The 23,885-nt window shown below is 43.9% G+C and overlaps 1 protein-coding gene across 1 annotated transcript in view; it reads left to right on the plus strand.

The window, feature by feature from the left end:
- The window catches only part of LOC137562270 (uncharacterized), a 294,902-nt gene that overhangs the window by 31,592 nt on the left and 239,425 nt on the right, over nucleotides 1–23,885 (plus strand). Inside the window, exon 3 of the mRNA XM_068273603.1 lies at nucleotides 12,898–12,971. Coding sequence (XP_068129704.1) covers nucleotides 12,898–12,971 — 74 coding nt within the window. The remainder of the gene's footprint in view (nucleotides 1–12,897; nucleotides 12,972–23,885) is intronic.

Genomic DNA, 23,885 nt, shown 5'->3' on the forward strand with positions numbered 1-23,885 from the left:
CAAAATGATATTTATAGGTTGACAAGACAGGGGCGTAAATCACTAAGATGTCAATCTTATGTGAATAGCGGGATGATATACCCAAAATTACTGAATCAAACTGCAGTGTACATTCGCATGTTAAAGTGGGATAAAACTCTGACATTTAACTCAAATGTGTTTTCCTACTTTTTATTACTCATACAGTTACCATATTTGCTTTTGTACACAAATTATGTTGTCTGTTTACAGATTACAGGTTCCCAAAATACAGTTTATCTGCTCTGAAAGCTGCCATTGCATTTTATTGCATAGCTGCTGTATTTATATATATATTAAAATCTATCTAGCAATCGCTTCTCAGCTCTCTGCTTCTCAGCTCAGTTTCCACAGTTTGCTAATGTTTACTAAATGTTTCTGACAAAGGAATGTAAATAAAACATAATGTTATCACCTCTTTGGATGCGGCCAGAAGCTACCTAGTGGAGCCAAAGGAGCTTTCCACTAAAGTGCTGTGTTTAACTGTTTGAATGCTGTTCTGCTACAATGTTTTTTGTCGTAGTAGATTTTATGCTGTAAATATAATCTATTAGAGTAAAGATGCAATGCTGAGTTTCAAAACACTAAGTTTAGGAGCCTCTCCAACACATGTATAATGAGGACTGTTGCCCGGGAGGGGATCGGAACTTGATCCTTCAGCTTCAGATTGCAGCTGAGTCTGTATAGCCGTGTCTTTAGGCTCCAGTGTACAACCAAGTCGATCTGCCAGACGGATCTATTGCAGACGCATCATAGGACACCAGGGGCCACTATACACATGCTAGATTCATTAAGAGAGGTAGCCTTGATCATCTGCCCTGCTCGAGAACCATCTATTGTATGTACAAAGCTTATCAGGGATCTTAAAAGGCATTAAAATTATAATTACAGTTATTATTACTACTATTGTTATTATTATATTTCTTCAAAGTAGTATTTCTATTTTTCAGAACAAAAATCTGTTATGAGCCAAAAAATATATTAACATACAAGAGTTTATTTTTAACTAAGCTTCTTAAACCCATTTTAGTTCTGCAAATTATGTAATGTGGCCAAAATGTTCCTATGTACCGGTAATCACTTGGTAGTAAACTTAATATGCAGCTGAATCCATGGGTTATTTTTTCTTATTTACAGTGTAAATAATACTGTACATAAGACATGACAGGAAATGAGAATACGTGCTTGCAGCCTTCACTCTCATAGACATGCTTGTGCTTCTTAGGAATGCTGTCTGGCATTGGCTGGCCAACATTTCTGGAAGAACCTGTGCTGTCATTGCCCTTTAAATGATTACAAATAGGTGAAACAAAACACACATACAAGGGCTGATGATTTATTAAGAAAAACTGCAAAGAAAACTGGAGCAACAGTGAAATATTTGCCCAGAACAACCCATCAGGTTTTAGCTGTTTATACAAAGATTCTGATTGGCTTTTCTAGGAGGAACTTGCTTGTTTATTTGAACAATGCTGCCATGTTATGCATCAGTTTACAGGAATATACACTGAATACTTTGCTTCACTCAAAGCTTACTTTACTCTAGTTTTCTCTGCACCCATCTTGATAAACATTCACATAATGTGGACGTTACGAATTATTTTAGCATATCTCCCTTATAACAATATTTTAATGGAATCCTATCCATTGCTGTCGCTTCAGAATGTTACTCTTTTGTGATTGTCACGCATGCGAGTGTGCATGTTTTGTGTGCGAGGCGAGCATGTAAAGAAACTTCAATTCAGAATAAATGTATAATGCAAAACATGAATTTATTCCGGTGACAATGAGCCTTTTGGCTCACCCTGTACATAGATTTTCTAGTGTTCAGGACACCACATATATACGAATAGTGATCATATCTAAAAGAACTTATGGAGAAGCCTGTGATTTGTTTGATCAGCTGATAGATTTGCAAAGCTCTGATTTGCTGTGATGACATCCTGCTTTAAAGAATAGCATCCCTCCAGATTTGTCTGAGCAGACAGTTGATAATATTTAGCAATCCAGTGAATTCAGCTGTCTCCTAAAGAGTCCTCAATTCCATTTTTTCAAAAGAGATTTTTATTGTTTTACATTATAACATAAAACAATTAATAGTGAACTCAAAGAGTACCTAAGTTAAAAATGACAGAGCCTGTGTCTTAAAGAAAATCTGTAAGGAAAAAACCTCCCCTAAGGGGTGCTCACCTCGGGTGGGGGAAGCCCCCTTATCCTATTGAGGCTTTCCCCGTCCTCCTCGGTCCCACGGCGGCAGCGAAAATCCTCCCGGAGCGGCGGCGATGTAAATATTTACCTTCGTGGCTCCAGCACAGGCGCAGTATCCGCTCCTTCCCACGGAGATAGGCGGAAATAGCCGATTTCCGTCGGGTCACTCTACTGCGCAGGTGCAAGTCTCCTGCGCCTGCGCAGTAGAGCGGCCCCGATGGAGATCGGCTATTTCCGCCTATCTCCGTCAGAAAAGCCGCAACAGCACCCCCGCTGGAGCCTGGAAAGGTAAATATTGAACAGGCTGTTGGGTCTGTTGGGCCACTGTTCGGAGGGCTGCAGCGAAACCCCCTTGGGACAGAGGAGGACGGGGGAAGCCTCATTAGGATCCGTAGGCTTCCACCTCCCGAGGTGAGTACCCCCCCCCCCCCCCGGGACGTTTTTACTCTTACAGTGTCTCTTTAATAAGCCCAGATTGGGAGGGAGGGAGTTTGGCAGGAATACCTTCTTGTTCTGACATCATCCCTCTTGGCAGGTGATCGGTGAAGGGGTAGAATCGGGATTCATCTGAAAATGGCCCTGCGAATAATGGTGCACAGTGTTGCCGCTAATCCTTTTGCCGCTTATCGCTATTTAAAGTTAAAGCTTATTAAAAAGCAGTGATATAATAGGTATACCTAACCCTACTCTCACACAGAATCCTCTCTGTACCTATCCCTAACCCCTAGATCCCCCCGGTGGTGCCTAACCACCCCCCTGGTGGTGCCTAACCCTAAGACCCCCCCTGGTGGTGCCTAACCCTAAATCTTCCCTGGTGGTGCCTAACTCTAACCACTTCCCTGGTGGTGCCTAACCCTAAGACCCCCCTGGTAGAGCCTAACCCTAACCAACCCCTGGAGGTGCCTAACCCTAACCACCCCCCTGGAGGTGCCTAAGCCTAAATCTCCCCTGGTGGTGCCTAACCCTAACCACCCCCCTGGTGGTGCCTAACCCTAAGACTCCCCTGGTGGTGCCTAACCCTAAATCTCCCCTGGTGGTGCCTAACCCTAACCTTGACAGTGTTACATTAACTACTTTGTCGACCACTACAGTATATCTACGTCAGCTGTGGCACCCTCCAAGCCACAGCCACGGAGATATACTGACTTAATTGCAGCCCTGCTGTGCATGATCGGGTGCGCTTTAGAGCGCACCCTGCGGCACTGTCAGCTGCATTACTAATTGGAAGGGAACATGTGCTCTTTTGGCCAATTAGTCCACCTCCTCCCATGAATGATCGCTGCAGTAGTGCACTGCAGCGATCCTTCATCTGTCCCCCTCCGTGCAGAAATAGTTAAAAAAATGCACGAGCAAGCAGTCTCACTCACCTTACCTCGGTCCTGCGACTATCCTGAAGCCTGATCCTCCGATCACCGCTCTGCATTCAGACGCATATTGCCAGAAACCCGAGACACCGCTAAAGCGTCTGGCTGGTCCATTAGGGGAAAACAAGGTCTGGATGCGAAGTGGTTAAATCCATTCACCGTTTTGCAGTTAAATAATGTCTGCAGTTTGGCTTATGTAGGGCGCTATTGATAAATAACGTTACTGTGCGCAATAACGTCTGCTGTTTGGTATATGAACGGCGCAATTGATAAATAACATTACTGTGTGGCGTTTTTCTTCTTTTTTCCCTGTGCGCCATTATTATGCAGTATTAACGATACATAGTGATAAGCGTATCTTTTTAATGCGGGCCCAAGTGATTTCTACCCCCATCTGCATTGCCGTGATCTGCCCCCAGCTCGGCAGCTGCTGTCTAATTGGAGTCTCCCGAACTAGGGACAGGCCACAACAGCGCAGGGGCAGGTTTCTGAAGAGCTTTGGCAGTCTTCGGAAACATGGCCGCAACTGCACAGCTGAGGAAGTGGATGGAGCGTCACCTGTGACCAGAAAATGTCAGAACAGGTATGTATTTAACCACATAACCCCCTCCCCCACCACCACCACCATCTGTCCTCATTAAGACAGAGCCTGCCATGACACATCACGCCAAATGCTCAGATCTCCGGGACACGTCACGTATGTATAATAGTAAAACACTATTAATAACCACAAATGGATGGAAAAAGTGCATTATCCTGAATATACTTAAAAGTGAAGGCTAGAACCTTTCAGGAATATTAATAAAAACAATCAGTGGGACAGTTAGCCGCCTCCATCCCATTTAGAATGATAGCAAAGCACTGACAATTTGCACCACGCATTATAGCTGCAGTGCGCCCCCCCCCCTCCAAAATGCCTTCAGACTCAGTATAGATAGGTAGCCAGGTATAGGTGCCCCCAGTATAGGATCTCATGTATAGGTGCCCTCATTATAGGTTGCCAAGCATAGGTGCCCCCAGTATAGGAAGTCGGTTGAAGGTCTCCATCCCCCCCATAGGTAACCAAGCGTAGGTGCCTCCAGTATAGATAGCCAGGAGTAAGTGCCCTCCCTCAGTATAGGTAGCCAGCAGAGCCGGGACAAGGTCCTCCAGCACCCAAGGCTGAGACACCAAAGTGCGCCCCTCCATCCCTGCCATCACACACTGATTGCTATTAGACTAAGAGGCGCCACAGGGCCCACAACCTCCCCAACACCTTAATATCTAGTTATCTGGCTTGCAGTCACTGCCATGTATCCCCTTTTCTTATTTCTTTCTGCTTCAAACACAATTATCAATGACAGCTGAATGAATTCTGCGCCCCCTCCTACACTGCGCCCTGAGGCTGAAGCCTCTCCAGCCTATGCCTCGGCCCGGCCCTGGTAGCCAGCTATAGGTGTTCCAGTATAGGAAGTCAGGTGTTGGAGCCCTCAGTATAGGTAGCCAGCTATAGGTGTTCCAGTATAGGAAGTCAGGTGTTGGAGGCCTCAGTATAGGTAGCCAGCTATAGGTGTCCCCAGTACAGGAAGTCAGGTGTTGGAGCCCTCAGTATAGGTAGCCAGCTATAGGTGCCCTCAGTATAGGAAATCAAGTGTAGATGCCCTCAGTATAAGCAACCAGCTATAGGCGCCCCCTTGGAAGCTGGCGCCCTGAGCGACCGCTCCGGTCGCTCATATCAAAGGCCGGCTATGCAAGCAGCGATTGGCTGCTCTGACACTACCAACGGGGCCCGGTTACAGTGTAAGGCTGGGTCCCGTGGGATACTTGCAGCAGCGGGGACAGGCAGACGCAGAAACAAGCCACCGCTGTGGCTGAGAACTGACAGCTGGGCGCCATTTAGAGACGATGGCTGGTAGTAAAGTGGTTAAAGCAGACCCAAACCAAACATTTTCTTAATTCAAAATATTTAGTTGCACCACTCTGACACATACAAAGATAAATAAACACTCCTTCAAGCCTATGAGCATTGCAGTGCATGCTTTTCACCCTTCTCTTTGCATAACTAGGGTTATACTGGGGCAGCCATTAGCAATTCCTCCTTTGCCGGACACCACCTACTCCACCAGTTTGCCGGATTCTGTCCCAGCAATATAAAAGGCAATGCGCAATGAGGAGCTTTTTTGCTTCATGCTTTAAGGTGTAAGAGGAATGCTCCATGAGTTCAGAGTCTGAAATATCGCTGTTTTCCCTGCTTATTTGGTCTGAGATGTGTCGTGGAAGGTGAGGGGAACCTATTTAATGCCCCACAAGCGTATGTGCTACTGTGATCGTAGCATATAAAATAGGTGAGTCGCACTCCTGATGGGTGACTGATATCTGGTGGAGGAGTAATACAAGGAAGCGCTGCTGAATAACTTGTGTTGAACTTTTTGTGGAAATATACTCATTTCTGAACAGAAGTGCAAGCCTCATGAACAATTGAAACAGAATTGATTTTAGCCTGTGGTTTATATTTCTTAAAGCACTTGTTGAAAGACTGATGTATAGCATAGTGTGCATTCATAGCTCACTAATGATAAACTGACACCTAGTGGACGCCAACAGATAACTGATAACGCATTGGTGATTGAGATCACAATCTTATATCAATTAGTGGGAGCGCTGTTTTTATTTTATTTATTGTGATTGTATTGGGTAAAAATTATGGCAGCTACACAATTAGATATTTTTGAATATAGAAGAACCAGGCACTTGAATTTGGAGGATCCACTAGGTGGAGATGGAAGTGGGCAGGAGGATAATATTGAATTTCAATTTAGAAAATTACAGAATACCATGACAAAGGAACAAACTACATGGTGGGATGTGGCGATATTGAATAAATATGCATCCAAGGGGTGTGTACCTAAAAAATATAGATGGGACATTTTACCGGATGATGGTGAGGAAAATGAGGAAAATGACAGAGAGTGGGAGGAGCACTTGGTACAATGCGGTTTGATCTTTGTCAAACTCAGCATTAAAAGAAAAACCAGTCGACTTGAACGATTGGGGAAAGAAATAGATGAAATTAAGCAAAAACTTGAACCTTTTAAGGGGAAAGATGAATATAAAAAGTGCTCACAAAAACTCTGTGAATTTCTTACATATTCCGAAAAAGGCCTGATAGAGGATAGGAAATATAGGTTTGAGAAGGATTGTGAGGCCTTCACAAAAAGGACAGCATATAGATGTCAGAGCAAAAAAGTGAAGGAGGTAACTATACAGGAACCACAAGATAACACTGAAGAGAGGCCAATAAACAGATATTTACCACCCAGGACACCTCAGCAATATTACCCTAGAAGGGGATATGGGAATGGACCCAGATATAATAATTATACCCCTAGAAAACCTAGGACACCGCCATACTATAGGCCCAATAGAGAATATAACCCATATCAGGGACCAAGGTATGGGCCACCGCAACAGCCCCGATACAGTGTACCCACGCATGGAACACCCCAGCAATCTTACTATAATATCCCCACACATAATAGATACGACCCCATTAGAAACGAGCAACTATACCGGCCTTTTTTAGAGGAGGTATGGAAGGACAACAAGTCACCACAAGAATGGAGGAGGAAGGATTACTCTGGGGAGGGGGCAGCAGGGGGAGGGGACGAAACTCCAATCAGAGACAAAAAGAGAGGAGTAGAAGAGGAGTACGGGGAGGTAGGAAATTACAAGAGAAGAAGGTTCTAAAAGGTAAGGGAATTTACAACCTAAGTGGGGTCCAGTTAGACAGAAAGGAACTAACACTACTGGACAAAGGACTGAAGTATGCCCCTAAACACGCCATGAACAAGTTTGATACCTATGTTGATTTACAGAAATATGTGAGAAAACTTAACATCAAGAAATACTTCGCACAGAAGGAGGGCCCTAATAGTAGAATTAACCCTATAAGTCCCTATCAACATACAAATCTGAGAAATGCTTCCACGTTTAACCCTCAAGTAAACAGTAACCCCATTGATACCTTTAAAAAGATTATGGAGAAAGAGATCAGAAATATACCTGAGGGTAAACGTAACTTTGAACAAAGAACAGCAAGAGATATTTTGGAAAAGAAAAACCTGGTGATAAGGCCAGCTGACAAGGGGGGAGGGGTGGTAGTACTTAACAAACAACAGTATGGGGAAGAATTAGATAGACTTGTGAATGACCCTCAGACATATTTGACCTTGAAAGGAAATCCCACAAATGAATATATGGGAGAATTGAGAGTCCTTATGAAAGAGGGACTAGATAGGGGGATTGTCAATGATAATGAGTTCATGTATCTGATACCATCCGCCCCCCGGGTCCCTATTATATACCAAGTTCCGAAAGTGCACAAAAATAGGGACAATCCCCCGGGACGTCCCATAATCAGCGGAATTGGTTCCGTAACGCATAGGCTAGGTGAGTATCTCAACCACTTTTTGCAACCTATGGTGCATCAATTACCATGTGTGGTGAAGGACACTAAGGATATGCTGGGGAAGGTGGAAAAAATGGTGGTGGGAGGGGAGACGGTCCTTGTTGTGGCGGACGTGTCCTCTCTCTACACCAACATTCCCCACCAGCTGGCCCTTGAAGCAGTAGACTATTACATGAGGAAGGAAGATAGGATGCCTGGGGAACAGGTTGATTTTTTGATAAAAGTTTGGGAATTTGCACTCAAAAGGAACTATTTTTGGCACAAAGGGTGTTATTATTTGCAGATAAGGGGGTGTGCCATGGGGGCGGGGTTTGCCCCGGCCCTGGCAAATTTATTCATGTCCAGATGGGAAGAGGGTATCATACATCAATACAAGGGGGAATTGTTTAGCAATTGGCTAAGGTACATAGACGACCTGTTCCTTCTATGGGAGGGAGGGCAGGAAAAGCTAATAGGATTCTTTGAAATGATTAATAACAACACATGGAATATACAATTAAATATGGAAAGTAGCACGGTGGAAATTAACTACTTGGATCTTAAAATTATTAAAAGTGGGAATAAGTTAATCACTAAAAGTCACTTTAAGGAAACGGATCGTAACTGCTACATACCGACTAATAGTGAACATCACCCTAATTGGATAAGGGGGGTCCCCAAGGGTCAAATGGTGAGGATGAGGAGGAACTGTACTAAATTGGAGGATTATGTGGAACAATCTCAGATACTAATAGAACGCTTTGAGGAAAAAGGGTACCAGGGGCATGATCTATATAGAACTATGATGCAGGTGGGTAGGACAGAAAGGAAGAGATACTTACAAAACAGAGATAGGGATGAGGGAATGGCGACCTTAGATAGGTTGCCTTTCATCACTGGGTACAATTACCAAAGAAAAGAACTGGAAAAAGCTTTTGAGAAGAATTGGGGAATACTACTTGAGGACAGAACCCTAGTGAAAATACTACCAGAGAAACCTACCTTTATATATAGGAAGGCCCCAAACCTGAAGAATTTGATGGTACCATCATGTGTCAGCCCTCCTAACCCCCAAGAGCCCACCTTTTGGCAGGCACCTGGTTTCCACCCGTGTAGGGGGTGTTTTGCATGTAGGGAGGCTAAGGCTAGGAAAACTGAGAAGATAAAATCTTTCCATAATGGCAATGAGTTTAGGATAAGGCAGTGTATCACGTGCCACACCAAGGGGGTAGTCTATCTACTATGGTGCCCGTGTGGCATGCAATATATTGGCAGAACAAAAAGGAAGTTGACAGAAAGAGTGCATGAACATATAAATAATATAAAAAATGCAGTGAGAGGGCATAGCGTTTCTGAACATTTTAGGAAAAAGCATGCATGTGACCCATTACACTTGGGTTTCTGTGCTATAGAGAAGGTTGATATCCCATGGAGGGGGGGAAATAAAATCAGGATACTCTCTAGGAGGGAGACCCAATGGATATTTAAAATGGAAACAATGTCCCCGAAAGGTATGAATATAGAGGTGGACATAAATTGCTTCATAGATAATGGCTAGCCTATGCGGGAATAACTGACTGCTGCGGAAACATGCTGCCATTTGTGTTAAACATATGCATGCTGGCACTGGTTTATGTGTATTTCTAATGTGAGGGGACATGTGAGCCAGACCTGGGATGCTGTTTGCAGTATCTAAAGCATAGATTTATATCTGTTTTGTGGGGGCATATACCTTTAATATAACTTGTCTAATAGTGGGTGGGTGCTATGCGGTGGGGGTGCTGCTAATTTATAAACTAAAAACTAATATTACTTGTAAGTAAGACGGTGCTGCATCCGCAACTAGGGTCTGGATAGGATATGTTAAAAGAAGATAACAGTGATGATGGGATCGGATGTTAAGAACACATTGAATGTAACTCTGCGCAGCCTCCTGGGCTCCAATATGGCCGCTTCCTTGAATGGGGACATAGGCGGCGTATGGGGAGGAAAATGGGGGGCGGAGCCAATTTCTTTCTTTAAATACAACACTGGATCGGCAGACTCCATCCCCTGAATGAGTCATACTTCATGACGAAACTGGTAGGGAGGAGTCTTGCCGACACAGTGGACGCGCCGGAACAAGGGCAGTGCAGCCGGTGATACTTTGCAGCAAGGGGGAATCAACGCGGCGGTCAGCCCGGGAGACCGCGCGGGGTGGAACCCGCTGTAACAATTCCAAAAGCTGAAACACTGCAAACACCACGTGAGTGCAATTTTAAATAAAGTGTTTTAAATTTTTAACAATACTGCGCAATGAGGAGCTTTTTTGCTTCATGCTTTAAGGTGTAAGAGGAATGCTCCATGAGTTCAGAGTCTGAAATATCGCTGTTTTCCCTGCTTATTTGGTCTGAGATGTGTCGTGGAAGGTGAGGGGAACCTATTTAATGCCCCACAAGCGTATGTGCTACTGTGATCGTAGCATATAAAATAGGTGAGTCGCACTCCTGATGGGTGACTGATATCTGGTGGAGGAGTAATACAAGGAAGCGCTGCTGAATAACTTGTGTTGAATATAAAAGGAAGGGAGGGGTTCCTCCAATAAATGTAAAATATTTTATATTTGTCATCATGCAGCTGAAAAAAGGCTGCTATTTATTATTATAATTTAGAAAATAGATGTTATTTCTGAAATCTTGTATTTTAAATTTGGGTCCACTTTAAAGTGACTCCAGATAGCAGAATATTGCAGAGGTTCCAAAGGGGTATATAAAATGCTTTGGTTTTGTATGGGGGGGGGTCTTATTTTAGTACTACCGACTTCAGTGCATTTCCTGTAATTTCCTGAAAATTCTTCCAGTTTCTTACAAGTGATGCACAAGCTCCTTACTTTGTCTCTTTAGGATTATTTGTACAAAACCAGCACATTAGGATTAGATAAAACAACACACAATAGAGAATGAAATCTTAGCTGCCTAGAAATTCACTTTCTATTTCAATTCTATTGAACCGGACAGCATAGATCAGAGCACTCATCAGAAAAAAAATTACAGAATTAGTTAGCTGTGACAGCTGTGACCCAGGCTTTACCATAACATTCTGGGATAGGTTGTACAGCCATGGCTCAAAGAATCCCTTTAGTCTGCATACAGTAGCAGGCTAGCAGCCCTTGTATCATTGCAGTACTTGGATGAAGTCTCAGGTGTGACGTTGTCAAATTCTCAAGGATTTTTCACCTTGTTAAAAAAACCTGCGTTGTTGCGTAACCACTTGTGTTGTTATTGTGTTTTACTAGGATTTGCTATGACATATCAAATGGCAGAGAAAACCAGACAGATGAAAAAAAATGCATGTTCACCTTAGTGCAGGGGTGACAAACTCAAATACAGAGCGGGCCAAAATTGAGCTCTGGGACCAAGTCACGGGCCAACCTCAATGTCTTGTGGCCACTTATCTCCCTTAAAAAGTTCCCTGGTGTCTAACAGCCCCGTCCATCCCCTAAACCGTTTCCTGATGTTTAGTGGTCCTCCTTATCTCATCTATGCAATTCCCTGATGTTTAGTGGTCTTCCCTCCCCTATACAGTTCCCTGGTGTCTACTGGCCCCCTCCTTTCCCTATACAGTTCCTTGGTGTCTAGTGGCCCCCTTCCCTCTCCTATACAATTCCCTGGTATCTAGCGCTTTCCCCCTCCCCATATGGCTTCCCTGGTGATCTAGGGCTTACCCTCAAATAAGTTCTGTTGGTCTAGAGTGGGCCAAACATAATGCAAAGTGGGGAAACCATCTGAAGGCCAAATCTGATGGCACCGAGATTTGGCCCACGGGCTGGAGTTTGACATGTATGAAAGTCCTGGCCACAACAATTAACAAGGAAGGCTCGGCAGCATTGTTCCCTGAGAACGTAAAAGTTCTCCTTGGGGTTTGCGTACATGTCCTACAGCCCTTGCATCTCCCACACTTATAAAAACACTTCAATGGCAAACCTTGTATCGGAGTAGATCTCGGAGGATCAATGTGAATAGTAACCAAGCGATCACGCAAATTTGGCGCCCTCCTATACATGACCTCAGGATTGTCCGCAATCACTGGACCAATCACTGGATCACCCTTTAAACACTTTATTGTATTCGCATTAAAGTTATTAGTCTTCGGCAGAGCCGGGACAAGGTCCTCCAGCACCCAAGGATGAGACACCAAAGTGCTCCCCTTCATCCTTCCCACCCCAGCCGTCACACACTGATTGCTATAAGACTAAGAGGCACCCCAGGGCCCCCAACACCTTAATCTCTAGTTATCTGGCTTGCAGTCACTGCCATATATCCCCTTTTCTTATTTCTCTCTGCTTCAAACACAATAGGGGAATGATAGCTGAGTGATTTGTGCGCTCCCTCCTACAGTCCCGGGACGCGAGAATGAATGGTAAGACTGCCTGCTCCGCTGCGCTCTTAATCTCTCCATACAGGGGGACACTGGGGGGCACATTCGGAGGGAGGGAGGGACAATCTTATCCCCCAGACCCGCATCCCACACACCACAGCCGCCGGCTGGTGCCTCGATCCTTTTTTTCACCCATGGGCACCATGGCAGGTTTAATATATATATATATATACAGTATATATATATATATATATATATATATATATATATATATATATATATATATATATATATAGCATGCATTACTAGGGGTGTCCTGCTTTCTCATTTACAAATGTTGGGAGTTATGTTTTTGGTAATTGTCTCCTAGGCGCAAACCTAGGAGGAAAAGTAAATGGAAAAAGGGCTCTTTGTGCCATTTCACACACTGCAACATCTTTGTACATTAACAAAGTATCTTTCATAAGTAGCGTAGTTTGTATATTTTTATAAAGCATAGTGAACATGTGAAATGTTTATTCACAGGAACTGGAAATGCAGCACTGTACCTTCAACAATGGGCCTCTGGAAGCCAGTTATATTGATACTTCTATTAGCAGGTAAGACATTTGAAACATTCACCCTCTAGTGGAAGATTTTATCCTTTGCAATGTTAATATTAACTCTACTGTATTCATTAAAGGGAAGCTGCAAAAAAATAAATTTAAAATCACAAACACTAGTTCGCCTGACAACTGGGAGCCCAGGCTCTCTCACTGGCTGCGGCCCCTAGACCACCATGTGATACCCAGAGGGAAGTGCAGGTGGGCCCCAGACCTCTCACCACCAGGGAATTCACCACCACTGCCTCTGAACTGAATGCTAACTGCAACACAGTGTTCTTTTTTGCAGCTTCCAGGATGCGGTTGACAGGTGAGTGGTTAGGGAGGGGACCGCGTGGTAGACCTGCCTGCATGGGGCGTCCCTGCAATCGATGTAATGTACAATTATGTCCAACCAAAGGCTCCCACCTGAATGCTACCTAATTTATGCAATTCCTGCTAGATTTGGTATGGCAGTCAAAGGGTGTATAACCTAATTGGCTGACTGGCGCCTGCTGACCAAATAAAGGTAGGAAATGCTTTAACTGGGAGTGAGCATTTGTGTGTGTTGTAGTTCGCATTCAGTTCAGAGGCAGTTCAGAGGGGTGAATTCCCTGGTGGTGAGAGGTCCGGGGCCCACCTGCACTTTCCTCTGGGTATCGCATGGTGGTGTAGGGGCCCAAGCCAGTGAGAGAGTCCAGGGCCCCAGCTGTCGTGCGAACAAGTGCTTGTGATCATATCAGATTATAATTAGGATTGCTCATAGATTAGGCAAATAACAGTCACCTCCAATTTAATAAGTGATACATACAAAAATGTCACATATAAGGTGTATGTATGCTGCTGAATTGCAAAATTGCTATTTATCTTTTAACAGTCTTTGAATTGTTCTGATTTAACCCAGGTGAGTATTTCAAATGTTTTTCCACCTCATGATTAGAGATGTTCGCGAACTTCCGCGGAAGGTTCGGTTCGCGTAAAAGTTCGCGAACCGCAATAGACTTCAATGGGGAGGCGAACTTTGAAAAATAGAAAAATTATGCTGGCCACAAAAGTGATGGAAAAGATGTTTCAAGGGGTCTAACACCTGGGGGGGGGCATAGCGGAGTTGGATACATGCCCAAAGTCCCGGGGAAAAATCTGGATTTGACGCAAAGCAGCGTTTTAAGGGCAGAAATCACATTGAATGCTAAATTGCAGGCCTAACGTGCTTTCAAACATCTTGCATGGGTATACATTAATTAGAAAGTGTAATTAGAGTTCTGCTTCACACTGACACACCAAACTCACTGTGTAACGCACCGCAAACAGCTGTTTGCGTAGTGACGGCCGTGCTGGACTGGTGCGCACCATGGCCAGAGTGTAGGCTGTGGAGTTTTTCAAGCCCATATGGTCGCCGGGCTGTGGTAGCTCAATGATAGAACAACAGTGACTGTCCAGCTGATCAAATTTGGTCTGACCACAATGAAGCAACGAACTTATTATCTTTTGTGTGCCACCCCCACCCGAGACACTCAAATAGCCGGCGGTCATTGCTTCATTGTGATGCGCAAGCCCCTTCATCGCGGCAAGGTAATGATCACGAAGGGGGATGGGCACATGTACATGCCTTTTATTTTTTTGTTGCAGCCGCCCGCAGTGCAGCCAGAAAAATTAGGCACACAACGCTAGGTATATGCAGTGATGAGGTGGGTTAAGTAAACACAACAGGTACTGGATAGTTAGGTGCAGTGAGCTGGGTTCACTGAACAGTAAAGGTACTTAAAATGCAATGAGGTGGGTTCTCACTCAACACAACAGGTAGTTAGATGCAGTGAGCTGGGTTCACTCAACACAACGCTAGGTATATGCAGTGATGAGGTGGGTTATGTAAACACAACAGGTAGTTAGATGCAGTGAGCTGGGTTCACTGAACAGTAAAGGTACTTAAGATGATGTGAGGTGGGTTCTCACTCAACACAACAGGTAGTTAGAAGCAGTGAGGTGGCCAGGTGGGTTCACTCAACACAACAGGTAGTTAGATGCAGTGAGCTGGGTTCACTCAACACAACGCTAGGTATATGCAGTGATGAGGTGGGTTAAGTAAACACAACAGGTACTGGGGTATATGCAGTACTGGGTAGTACAATGTACAGCTCCCTGTCACACACACAGGTAGTCACTGAATGTGCTGGGCTGCTGGCAGTGGCATACACAATATCAATTAGCAAGGCTGTGCATGCAACAAAAGTGTCAGTTTGACACACAGAAAAAAAAATATGTACAGGATGAGCTCTGAAAAGAGCTGTTGCTGGGTGCTTTAAAAGCAATAATAATCAGTCAGGAGCAAGCAAAAGCAGCCTAGAACCTAACTAATCTGTCCCTAGTAGAAAAAGTCTGCAGCAGCTGTCCTTTTCCTCTCTCTAGCAGGCACACGAGTGAGTGTAATGGCCGCCGGACCCTGCCTTATATAAGGGGGGGGGGGGGGGGGGCTCCAGGGCTTAGTGTAGCCTGAATGGCTACAATGTGCCTGCTGACTGTGATGCAGAGGGTCAAAGTTGACCCTCATAGTGCATTATGGGGCAAATCGAACTTCCGCAAAAGTTCGCCTGGTGCTGGCGAACGCGAACCCCCTAAGTTCGCCTGGAACCGTTTGCCGGCGAACCGTTCGCTACATCTCTACTCATGATAGATATATTTTTAACTACTTAAGCTTTGTACTCACCGCCCGATGGCTCCTGCAACGTCCCCTTGATGACGGTCGTCAGCGACATCTCTTCCTGTTGGCGGGTCACGCGACGTACACGGCCGTTGTCACCGATGCACTGCTAGGCGACGTTTGCGATTGTGCGCCTGTACCCACCTTGTGACATTGTTTGAAATTCGCCAGTTGTCGGGAAAATTGCAGTTTTAAAGGGAACCTAAACTAGATTCTAGGATATGAATTTTTCCTTTTAAATTAATACCAGTTGCCTGACTCTTCTGCTGATCCTGTATCTCAAATACTTTTAGCTACAGTTCCTCAACAAATATGCAGATCAGGTGCTCTGACTGAAGTCAGACTGGATTAGCTGCATGCTTGTTTCAGGTGTGTGATTCAGCCACTACTGCAGCCAAATAGATAAGCAGAACTACCAAGCAACTGGTATTGTTTAAAAGGAAACATCCATATCCCTCTTAGTTAAGGTTCCCTTTAATCCTATCAGATAGGAGCCGCTGTATTCTATCTGGATGCGTATTAACGTCCAGTGTTGCTGTGGCAAGTGCATGCTAGCTGCTCATTCACAGCGGGATTTAAATTGAGGTGATTGGTGAAGGGGTTCAAGTGTTCCCTGAACCAATTGAAGTGCCTGTAATGAATGGACATGAAATAAAATAAAAAAATCGGACAGTTCCTGGCAACCCAAGGTAGTGTTTATAGCTCCATCTAGTCGTGAAAAAGTAAAAAATGCAGCTAGGATACATTTGTACTGAAAATTAATAAAGTCAATCTCTTTCAAATCCCCCCCCCCCCCCCATTACCAAACAAAAAAATATGCATAAATCGTGACGTAATTTAAATGTTGTGATAGCCCAGACAAATGGGCAATTGAAATGGGTGGTTTTATTTATAATAGCAATGCTTATTTTAAAACTATAGGAGTTGAGAGAAATAGTGTATTTTTCATATTTTTCTTGTTTATCCCTATCAAATTCATAGAAAACAAAGTGTTTACTGAAAACATGTATCGCCCACAAAAGGCCTAATTTGTGGCGAAAAAAAACCCAAAAACCCAAGATATAGATTATTCAGGTGTGAGAAGCAGTGAAAAAGTTATGGCCAAACAAATGAAAGGAGCACTGACAGGTAAAAATGGATCTTGATGGAAGGGGTAAAATGGCCTTTGATACTGAAGTGGTTAAAAGGATCTAGTCCAAGTCTGATATAATGCAAAGGCCCCGCTGCTAATAAATCAGGGTCTGTATGTTAACTTGTGCATGACATGTTTGGGATGATGGAGTAGCTATGCTAGACAAACTTGTTGATATTGGGGAAGAAGAGGTTGTTTTACTGGCCACACTTGTTATGATGAGGAAGGGGTAGCTATAGAGCTATGTGGGTGGTTGGTGAGAGGGTGACAGGAAATTTGGGCGTATGAGGCAGGTGGACAAAAAGGGTGCTGCCATTGACTCTCATATTAAATATAGTTTGTCGGGCGCCGAACAGGGAAAAAGGATGCCCGTGATAATTTACGTTTTCAAACTTCATCCGTGATAATTTCCCAACTTCGCCGGTGACCAGTTACGTTTACACAGAAAATAATACTCATTTATAGTTTTTAGCTAAATCGAATTGTCATTTTTAAATAATAACTTTTCATAAATCATTATTTTCAACATATAAAGCCAACAACAAATAAATCGTAATATACTTTTTTTTCCTTAACCCTCTGTAAAACATTATTATCCACCAAATAAACTGCGCAACAACAAAATCATAATATATTGTTTTTCACACTTAATACTTATAAAACACTATTATCCATCTGATAAACCAAACAATACCTAAATCTGATGAATAATTTTTACAAACATAATAAACATATCTATCGTATTTAACTAAAACATTATTTAAAATGTTATCACTTACTCTTTTTAAAACATTATAAAGCGATCAGTAAGTACAGTAAGTATATTGAAATATATTTTTTACAGTCACTAATAAAACATTATTATTCACACAATAAAGCAATCACTAAGGGAGGATTTAGGGTTAGGCACCACCAGGGGGGTCTTAGGGTTAGGCACCACCAGGGGGGGGGGGGTCTTAGGGATAGGCACCACCAGGGGAGATTCAGGGTTAGGTACCACCAGGAGGGTCTTAGGGTTAGGCACCCCCAGGGAGGTCTTAGGGTTAGGCACCACCAGGGGGGTCTTAGGGTTAGGCACCACCAGGGGGGGTCTTAGGATTAGGCACCACCAGGGGAGATTTAGGGTTAGACACCACCAGGGGGGTCTTAGGGTTAGGCACCACCAGGGGATATTTAGGGTTAGGCACCACCAGGGGGTCTTAGGGTTAGGCACCACCGGGGAGTCTAAGGGTTATGGATAGGTAGAGGGAGGGTTCTGTGTGAGAGTAGGGTTAGGTTTAATTGTAGTAAAATGTTATAATATTTACTAATGTTTTACTACAATTATTACAAACGTACTTATATTTTTAATTATTTGATTTTTTTTGAAATATGTGAATTAAGTTTTAATCCTTACTAAATGACTTTTTAAAGGTTTATCAATTTTATAATAAAAATTGTTACACAATATCATTTAGAAACTTTATAATAGTATAAAAGGTAAAGATAAGTTTTTGGATCCTGATCTGGTTAAATCATTAAAAAAAAATTAACAAACAGTATTTAAACATCGTTTATGTAAAATCAGTTTTAAATCATAATAATTACAATCATCATTGTAGACAGACAAACGTTATTGTAAGTTTCTGTCTATAATTACAGAGAATAGCATTTTACCAATACAACATTTCATATACATTATTAAAAGGGATACTGTAGGGGGGTCAGGGGAAAATGAGTTGAACTTACCCATGGCTTCTAATGGTCCCCTGCAGACATCCTGTACCCGCGCAGCCACTCACCGATGCTCCGGCCCCGCCTCGTGGTCACTTCTGGAACTTCAGACTTTAAAGACTTTAAAACTACTGCGCCTGCGTTGCCATGTCCTCGTTCCTGCTGATGTCACCAGGAGCGTACTGCGCAGGCACAGACCATACTGGACCTGTGCAGTACGCTCCTGGTGAAATCAGCGGGAGCAAGGACACGGCAATGCAGGTGCAGTGGTTTTCAGACTTTATAGTCTGAAATTCCAGAAGTGAACTGGAGGCAGGGCCGGAGCATCAGTGAGTAGCTGCGCGGGCACAGGATGTCTGCGGGGGGACCATTAGAAGCCCCTGGTAAGTTCAACTCATTTTCCCCCGCCTCCCTCCCCCTCCCCCCCACAGTATTCCTTTAATGATTTGAATTTGTAAAACATTATTGTAAACGAAATATTAAAATGTATATTTTTATAAACGATATTTCAGATTAACGTTTACACCAGGCGCTCTTTTTTCCCTGATGCTCTTTTTGCATGTACGCGGTGAGAGAGGTGTTATGCTGGCTACTCCCGTTATTGGGATTAGTAGGGGCAGCACATGTCATTGGGGGTGGAAAATAGTGTAAGCATCTGCTGCTGGAAAGGGAGGGGTTATGATGACCAAGTTTGCTATTGGCAGGTTGTTGCACTTGCTGGGGGGGGGGGGGGGGGGGGAGGGATTAATATGGCCACATTTGTTGTTATATGAGCAATGTCACCTTGATCAGAAGGGAGGAGTGGATCCTAGGGGGGCATCACATTTCCACTGGGGAGTTCCCAGGGTTTGTAGCTATGCCCCTGGCAACATGTGAGCATCTCTGCCCTGAATGTTACTGCATCACATGGTCCTAAGTAAAAATGTGTTGGGTTGCAAAACTTTACTTCAAAAGAAAAAATAGAAAACACCACAAATACATAATAATTTACAGAGAAAGCACAAAAGTAAAATTCCAATGAAGTGCATTCTGTATAGCCTATACAATAAAACCTAACTGTCCCTGCATCATCCTGTCAGAAAATCTCATATTAATGCAGATAAATTATCTCCATCTTGATTTAAGCTGATTATATATGTGTTAAAATGTTCTGCAGATTACTTGAGTTAATTTCATGATTTTATGGTTATAAGCGGAGTCCTTCTTTAATCAGTTAGATTGTTGGTTAGAGTAACCCTTAATGTCATTTTCTGCAGTAAGCTGTCTGTTCCCTGTACAAGGTTATGTTTATATTAAGATAGCGCTGGATAAATGTTCTGACTATATTCAGTTTTTGCTGCAATGCGCTTATGCAAGGCCAAACACACGCACTGCAGAAGCTAAGCCTGCTATATGCTGAAATATAATTCCTGTATAGAGATCATGTATAGTGATCATAGAGTTATTAATTAATGAGTTGATCAATAATAGACTTACATAATAAGGTAAATAAGTTAGCTTTCAATATATTTTAGTATGTATTAAAACAGATGGCTGTTTGTTATGAATACAAAAGCAAACCAATCAGCCATGTGAACAAGACAATACAACCTGTGACCACAGGGGGCGTTCAGGAAATCCCTGTTAATTAATGACATGCCAAGTTTCTAGATTAAGTTTAGAACATACGCATATATCTTGGCGTCCATCAAGATGTCATAAAGACAGCACCTGGATCATTACTTGTGTCAAATGATCTAATTAAAATGTTATTGATGTCATTTTGATTAGAAAAGACGTAGATTACTAAGTAGTGTCATATACATACGCACCTGCTCAGATAACCCGCTACTTCAAAATGTCACAAAATGTCAGAATGTACCAGTTAAAAATAAGTTTGAATTTGTGGGTTGATGTAAAATCCCCAAACCAACACCATTTTAAAAGCTATACAATAAAAAGCCCTGGCAGGCTAGCATACTTTATCATCGAGCCTGAAACTCTACTGAGATTGATTGAGGCCTAAACGACTACCTACCTTTCACTGTGATTCTAGAACACAAGAGAGGTAATATGCATTATTCTTGGTGAATTTATTGACAATAGCTTATATAAACGTTAAAGACTTGTCATTTCAAACTTCAGCAGTTTTTTAAGTTTTTTTAGATAACTTTTTTATGCTATACTTCATATACAATCAGTAAGCATTACTATTTAAATGCAATTGCAAGCTTAGGGATAACTACCTAGCTTTGATTGATTAACCCCCTTGGCGGTATGAAAAATACCGCCAGGGGGAAGCGCAACAGTTTTTTTTAATTTTTTTTTTTTTTTATCATGTAGCGAGCCGAGGGCTCGCTACATGATAGCCGCTGCTCAGCGGCATCCCCCCAGCCCCGCCGATCGCCTCCGGCGATAGGCGATCAGGAAATCCCGTTTAAAGAACGGGATTTCCTGGAGGGCTTCCCCCGTCGCCATGGCGACGGGGCGGGATGACGTCACCGACGTCAGCGACGTCGGGACGTCATTGGGAGACCCGATCCACCCCTCGGCGCTGCCTGGCACTGATTGGCCAGGCAGCGCTCGGGGTCTGGGGGGGGGGGGGCCGCGCGCCGCACCGGATAGCGGCGATCGGGCGCGCGGCGGCGGCGATCGGGGTGCTGGCGCAGCTAGCAAAGTGCTAGCTGCGTCCAGCAAAAAAAAAATTAAGTAAATCGGCCCAGCAGGGCCTGAGCGGCACCCTCCGGCGGCTTACCCCGTGTCACACACGGGGTTACCGCTAAGGAGGTTAAGATATATCTACTTAAAGCTCTTTATACAAGATTAGAACTTTATATATCATTTTTTAAAGATAAAGCTATATTTGTGTGTACCATACACTGTACAATCTTGAGATAACAATTATCTATGGAAGTTAAAATCTACAGCAGAAGAATTGCTATATTTATATGGACTTGTTTCACTAAAGGAACTTTGAAAATGTATTTTGCATGATGGACAACAACTGGAGAGATGTATATTTCTCTATATGCTTTATCTATTTTTTATATCAATATAATTTTATAAAACTTAACAGATGAGTGTTGCGTTTTTTTCCAGAGGTAAACCTGTTAATCTATAAATATTCTGTTTATAGTGAGCTACGCACCCACTACTGACTAATATTGATTATTAAGACTTTTTAGGCTTGCCAACTAAGTACCGTATATACTCGCATATAAGCCGACCCGCATATAAGCCGACCCCCCCAACTTTTACATCAGAAATCAGGAAAAATTTATTAACTCGCATATAAGCCGGGGGTAGGAAATGCAGTGACTTAAAACTCAGTAAATGTTCACAATCTACAATTTGATACTGGGCTGATGGTAGGCAGAGCTCATTGTAAGTACAGTAAATCTCCAGTACAATCTGGGAGTCAGCTGTAGCAAGGACTTGTACATGTGCTCACTGTTAATATTACAATTACCACATGTGCAAGTCCTGCATACAGTGACTTCATGATTGTACTGGAGATATACCCTGCTTAACAAGTTCTGCCTGCCATCAGCCCAGTAATGTCCCTTGACTGCCAGCATTTATTTTTTTTCTTTTTCAGTATTGCAGAAGCCCTCTTTAGCCTCAATGCCTCTAACACAGTCAAACTTTTCAGGTGTGCACACTCACCTTCTGCAGGGCCCCTAGTGCAGTTTGCAGCCAACAGAGTGGAGTAAATGTCATCTAGTGCAGCCTGTGGATCCGATAAGCAGCCGGGATGAGCGGAGACAGAGCGGGCGGGTACTGCCGGCATGACGATCCTGGATTAGTGTCATGTGCGGCCGGTAAGAGAATAGACAGAGTGGGCGGGCTTTGCAGGCACCCCAGGAGTCAGAGCATGTGTTAGCGCTGCAGTTTTGTAGCAATGAGCGGAGGAAGAGTGGGCGGATTTTGCAGGCATATCACGCCGGGAGACTTCTGATGTGCAGTGCTGTGATCCGGAGAGAGCATGGTGCGTGACGTCAGCTCTGTGTCTCATCTCTATGACGCCCTCTAGCAGCGTTTTGAGACAAAGTGTGAGAGGCTTAAGATGCCACTAGAAGGTGTCATAGGGATCAGACAGAGCTGACGTCACGCACCACGCTCTCTCCGGATCACAGCGCTGCACATCAGAAGTTTCCCGGTGTGATATACCTGAAAAATCTGCCCGCTCTTCCTCCGCTCATTGGTACAAAACTGCAACGATACACTTGCTCTGACGGGATCCGTTGAAAAGGGCTCCTGAGCTGCCTGTATGAATAGGGCTCCTCCATAGACATCAATGTTATTTCTAAAAACATGGGCTATAAGGTGGTGAAAAGGGCTCCCAAGTTTTGATATAGGCTACAAGCAGGCGCCCTTTTGTAGACCATATTTTTTTTTCAGCTACAAGGTTTTCGGCTACAGTAGAGCACACCTTTGTAGACCATATTTTTTATTCGGCTACAAGGTTTTCAGCTACAAAAGGGCACCCCTTTGTAGCCCATAGTTTTATTCGGCGACAAGATTTTCGGCTACAGTAGGGCGCCCCTTTGTAGCCCATATTTTTTATTCAGCTACAAGGTTTTAGGCTACAAGGTTTTTGATTCTGCTACAAAAGGGCACCCTTTTGTAGCCAAGATGTTTGATTCGAGGGTGCAGGGGAGGGTAGGATTAGACATCACAAGCGGGGGGGAGGGGCTTAGGGTTAGGCACCACCAGGGATGTCTTAGAGTTAGGCACCACCAGGGGAGTCTTAGGGTTAGACACCACCTGGGGAGTCTTAGGTTTAGGCACCACCTCGGGGGGGGGGGGGTGTCTTAGGGTTAGAAACCACCTAGGGAGTCTTAGGGTTAGGCACCACCTTGGGGGGGGGGTCTTAGGGTTAGACACCACCTGGGGGGTCTTAGGGTTAGGCACCACCAGGGGAGTCTTAGGGTTAGGCACCACCTGGGGAGTCTTAGGGTTAAGCACCACCTCGGGGGGGAGGAAGTCTTAGGGTTAGGCATCACCTGGGGGGTCTTAGGGTTAGGCACCACCTGGGGGGTCTCAGGGTTAGGCACCACCAGGTGTGTCTGAGGGTTAGGCACCACCTGGGGATTCTTAGGGTTAGGCACCAAATGGGGGGTTTTAGGGTTAGGCACCACCTAGGGGGTTAGGGTTAGGCACCATCAGGGGAGGGTTCTGTGTGAGAGTAGGGAGCAGTTAGGTCATAATAATCACTTTTCTTAGCTATATCTAGAGCCCTTTTATAGCCCAACACATTTTCTCTATAACCGCATCCTTTTAAATAAACTAAAACTAGCCGAATTTGGTATATATAGGCTACACCAGGAGCCCTTTTTTCCAGGAGCCCTTTTCAAATAGACGCGCTCTGACTCCTGTTGTGCCTGCAAAGCCCACCCGCTCTGTCTAT

Source organism: Hyperolius riggenbachi, chromosome 3, assembly GCF_040937935.1.
Source record: "Hyperolius riggenbachi isolate aHypRig1 chromosome 3, aHypRig1.pri, whole genome shotgun sequence".
Taxonomy (NCBI): Eukaryota; Metazoa; Chordata; class Amphibia; order Anura; family Hyperoliidae; genus Hyperolius; species Hyperolius riggenbachi.